This window comes from Octopus bimaculoides, chromosome 9 (assembly GCF_001194135.2).
Source record: "Octopus bimaculoides isolate UCB-OBI-ISO-001 chromosome 9, ASM119413v2, whole genome shotgun sequence".
NCBI classification, from domain to species: Eukaryota; Metazoa; Mollusca; class Cephalopoda; order Octopoda; family Octopodidae; genus Octopus; species Octopus bimaculoides.
Genome location: NC_068989.1, coordinates 72596557 through 72601945, shown reverse-complemented (window position 1 = coordinate 72601945; position 5389 = coordinate 72596557). Strand labels below are relative to the sequence as shown.

The window sequence follows — 5389 nt, the reverse complement described above, 5'->3', positions numbered from 1 at the left end:
GAAGAAGAAGAAGAAGAAGAAGAAGAAGAAGAAGAAGAAGAAGAAGAAGAATTATCATTATTATATGTTTGACTTTTGCTTTGTATTTGTACATTGGTCCATTTGTATCTTCATTTTTTGCAAGTAGAAGCGTAATACTATTAACTAGCCAAGAGGGAATCATGCTAGTTTGTTACAAAACATTGTTGTAAAGTTTTGTTGGCAGTTCACGACTCTCTGGGAAGGCATTCAGCCAGAAGTTAGGAATTTTATCCTTTCCTTGAAGACTTCCATTTGCTTGATTTCCTGAGAGCAGATCCTCTACCTTGATACCCTCCCACTTTTGCTCTTCTAAGAAGTCTAGGTCAGTAGATATTCTATCAATCCAAGGGGCTTTTTATTGTGTGTTATTTCTTCTCCCTAAATTTCATTCCCAAATTCCTGCACTCTTTTTGATAGGACAGACTTTACTGTAGCTGGTAATTTCACTATCTTCCTGTAAAACTTTTTTCGGGTTATATTTGAACATGTTGTCCTTGAAGAATCTAACGTGCTTTTCATACCTTGCTATTCGAGCGTCTTTAGCACATACCCTTTGCTTGATAGTTTCTATGGTGGTATCGATGTCAAGTATAGATTTCATATAATATTTTTTCTTTAATTTTCGGGTTTCTTGTTTGTTGGTTTCATAGTCTTGTCAAACTTAAGGTTTTTTTAAACATTCTATGTCAGTCCTACGTAGCTGAATTTAAAATGTTGAATACGCTCTTGCGAAGAAGGCTTTTTGTAGGAATGTTGTTGTTTTCTAATCTTTTCCCCACATAGAATCGTTGAGATTTTTGCGGATGCATAGTACAGGTAATTGAGATCTGTAATATCAACATCATTTGCTGAAATTATATACTTAAGTGCAAGGCGGATTTTACCAATTACTGCGAATTTTTGGGTGAATATCACGTTCATTCATACTGGTTTCTATAATTTTCAGCCGTTCAACCATGATTTGATTTTTTAGATCACCTATTTCAGTTGGGTCAATTTCTCTGTGACTTTCCTCATTTGTTTAGGTGTTTATGGTTGGTTCGGAACGTATTTCACTTGGCTTATCAGTTACATTAACTCTTTATATCATTACTGCATTTTCATCAAACCTGGGCTGGTCTATAATTATTTCCTCTGTAGTATATTCCCTTTATCCCTTACTGATTAATTAATTTGGTCAATCTCTAATACAGTTAGTAATTTTTTTTATAATGTTTCTTCTGACATTGGCAAGTTTGTAACTGTCTATGTAGGGTCTGACTTCAAGTTGCTTCTGTCTCCAGTTTAGGTAGGTTTGTTCAGTATTAAGTTTATTTGCGAGGAAATACATGGCTAATAGACGGCCTTAAGAACTTCTTTATTATCTCCCCTGGACCATTTTTAATTCTTTTTCTTTCGGCTTTTTTATGACGAGCGTGGATGGCCATCTGTTGGAAAATTCCAGTTGTGAGGTACTTCCAGCTACTGCGTTTCGGGAAGATTTGAACCAGTAGCTGATTTTTTGTACCCAGTCCGGTTCCTCACTGGGGTACGCGACCCTTGTTTATACGGGTGACGACCGATCTGGTTTGTATTTTGCTTTGTTATCATTGAAGCATAACGAGCTTGGATGTTAACATTAGGGGACGGATCTGTCTGTTTCAGGTTAATTTTTTGAAACAACATCGCCTCCGAGTTCTCGACTTAAATAAGTCGAAGAGGGCTTAACCGAAAAGAAAGATTTCATTCTTCAATCTTTTCTGTTTCATTCACCACGCAATCTCATTCGTCATAGCCTCTAAACAGAAAAACAACAGCCTGCCTTTTTGTGCTAAATATGGGTGGTGGGGCAACATTTCGAAGTGGATTTATCAAATTGAAATTAAATAAATAAAACAATTGTTTAATTTGTATACTTGCGATTTATATATTTTTAATAGTTATAATACTGATCAATTATCAAAAACAATGACACTAATTCTCTTACAATATAGGTATATATATACATCCATATATACCTATGTATGCATGCATGCATGATTGTATGTATGTATGTATAAATTAGATTGATTTACCTTGGACTGATGATGATGTTGTATGCGGGAGTGAACTTCCATACTGGACGGTCAAAATGACCACTCCAATAATATTAAGCAATAGTGTTGGAATCCTCATGTCTAAACTTGAACACCTCAACTCAACTGACGGAACTAACCAGAAACTCACGGTTTTTATATAAAAAAAGATGCACAAGAAATCATAGACCTTGAAACTAATGCAATCAGATTGATAGCCTGTTTTCTTGAGAATTTTGGAGATAAAAAAAAATGTAAAAATATCTTAAATATTATTTACTGAATGATTGTGTATTATGCGCAGGTGTAGTTAATTACTAAATGTTTTACACGTACATACGTACGTACATACATACATACATACATGCATACATACATACATACATGCATACATACATACATACATATGTATATACATATACTTACACGTATATAGCAGATATGGTAATCTAATAACTGCTGCTGTTTTTTAAAGTACATTTTTTTTGTAATTTTTTTTATCTGTTAATTCGTGTTTCTGAGAATTATTTATTATTTATTCATTTATTTATTTATTTATTGGTGATAGAGTGCGAAGTTTGTTCCGTCTGAGAAAATGACATCTGACCAGAATTACTAACACTTCTACTACTACTGCTTCTACCGCTGTTATTGCTCGCTCGGTTTTCAAGAAATAGTTGCCTAAATCAACTTCAAATCACACTTCACATCTTATATCGTTAGACAAAGTAGGATGATACATTAGATAAAGCACTCCTAGATTGTTGGCACTCCGTCGCTTACGACGTCGAGGGTTCCAGTTGATCCGATCAACGGAACAGCCTGCTCGTGAAACTAACGTTCAAGTGGCTGAGCACTGCACAGACACATGTACCCTTAACGTAGTTCTCGGGGATATTCAGCGTGACACAGAGTGCGACAAGGCTGGCCCTTTGAACTAGAGACAGAACAGAAGCAGGAAGTAAGAGTGAGAGAAAGTTGTGGTGTAAGAGTTCAGCAGGATTCACCACCATCCCCTGCCGGAGCCTCGTGGAGCTTTTAGGTGTTTTCGCTCAATAAACACTCACAACGCCCGGTCTGGGAATCGAAACCGCGATCCTATGACCGCGAGACCTCTGCCCTAACCACTGGACCATTGCGCCTCCACTGAACTCCTAGATAGACTATGTATAAAAACAATAAGAGTGAGTGGTTTCGGTGGTAATGTTGTTTGACTATACGTTAGGCCGACAAGCTTGACATGGGCTTTGGGTTTAAAGAACAGGGCCAACAATGAGAACTACGATAAAAGCAACAACAACAGCAAAAGCTTCTACTGTTACTACAGACAAGGGTCAAAGTTAGTGGGGTTTCAGTTGTTTAGTTACAACCCTGAATAAATTTGAAATAAAGTTTGTCTCTAGAGGGATTTTAAAATACTTTTTTTAATTGATAATATATTAACTAATGTAGGACGATGCGAGCTGTAGAATCGAGTATAAAAGAGACTTCTCTTAAGAATGTTTGTGTGTTAAAAACTCAGCTCATTCATAATGATGTCAGCGAAATGCTTAGCGGTATTTTGTCTGCTACTATGTTCTGAGTTCAAATTCCACCGAGGTCAACTTTGCTTTTTATCCTTTCGGAATCGATAAATTAAGTACCAGTTGAGTACTGGGGTTGATGTAATCGACTTGCCCCTTCCCCTAAAATTTCAGGCCTCGTGCCTATAGTAGAAACCTTTATAATAATAATAATAATTATTATTATTATTATTATTATTATTATTATTATTATTGAGTGAGAGAGCAGAGCATGCCATGAAAGTGACACCGGGGTAAAATATACGAAGCCCAGTATGCCCATCATGACTACCCGTCTGATCAGGGTACACCAGGCACATGCATCACAACCACATGTGTGCGCGACATGGTGATGTCATATCAAGATAAACAGCGCATGACCTCGCAGGTGGGGCCCAGTTAGAATTTTCTTCAGGTCGAGTAGCCCATCCCGCTCAAAAGGTCCCTGAATAAGGTTCGTTTAAGGATGTTGAGCAAAACACCCATGTTTCCAAAGGTGAATTATTCAAACCCCAAAGAATTCCTCTTAACACATGGCTATGATGCTCTCCCACTACTTCTGCTCGTGATCAGAGATGCACATATCGTCAGCCACCAAGGGACATGCTCAACTGGTTAAGGTCAAACAACTGACCAGCAAATATGTGGTATTAAGCAGAATATTTGCTGTAGCCCATCTTATATACCAAGACAAAACAATATACATGATAACACTTCCAATCAAGATCAGAAGCCATGAGAGCCGATGCCTGGTACTGCATCTGGGCATTTATTATCATTATTATTATTATTATTATTATTATTATTATTATTATTATTATTATTATTATTATTATTATTAAGGTGATGATCTGGTACGTTAGACATAATGCTTAGTGAGATTTAAAAAGAACTTCTGTGGTCGACTGTACCTTTTCTCTTTTCGTGTACAATAGAATGAGTACCAGTCGATCATTTGTGTCGATCTAATCGACTAGCCCACTCCACTCAAAATTCCAGGCCTCGTGCCTGTAGTAGAAAGGGTTATTATCAATATCATTATCATGGTCAAAGCGACGAGCTGGCAGAATCGTTAGCGTATCGAACAAAATACGTAGCGGTTTTTCTTGCTGCTCTTTACGTTCTAAGTTCGAATACCGCCGAGGTCGATTATTTTTCTCTTTCTCCTATCGGCTTCGATAAAATACAATACTAGTTTTCAGCACGGTAAACAAAACAATTGTACTTGAAAATCTTAATACAAAAGAAGAGAGAAAAGTATGCCATCAGTTCCCTTAATCGTGTCATCCACATTATCTCTTTTACATCAGCCGCAAGAAAAAAGGAAGGCACGGTGGGGGCCGTATTCTGAGGGTACTCGATTGATAGCAGGACTTGTCCTCACTTCCATCGCTAAAGTTATTCAACGTAAGAACGTATGCCGTTAATGTTTGGAAAGAGAACGTTGTATATAAAACGGTATCTTCACATTTATGGCATCTAAGGTAAGCTTGGCCTGAAGGCAATGTTGGCATTGCAGCGATCTATGCCTCAAAACATTCAGTTCCCCACGCAGTTCCGGTATAACTACAAGGCCAGAAGAATTATGGAAGCAGTCATAATTGCTGACCTAAAAGAAGAGATTACTCAAGTGGGTCTTCGACGGAGCGCAGTACACGGGCCAAGCTACATACATACATAGATGATGATGATGATGATGATGATGGTGATGATGATGATGATGATGATGATGATGATGGTGGTGGTGGTGGT

General features: G+C 37.4%; 1 protein-coding gene across 1 annotated transcript in view; it reads right to left on the bottom strand.

Annotated features, from left to right (window-relative positions):
* The window catches only part of LOC106880508 (cartilage matrix protein), a 15361-nt gene extending 13139 nt beyond the window's left edge, over positions 1–2222 (bottom strand). Inside the window, exon 1 of the mRNA XM_014930487.2 lies at positions 2076–2222. Coding sequence (XP_014785973.1) covers positions 2076–2175 — 100 coding nt within the window. The 5' untranslated portion in view covers positions 2176–2222. The remainder of the gene's footprint in view (positions 1–2075) is intronic.
* Positions 2223–5389: the final 3167 nt, after the last annotated feature.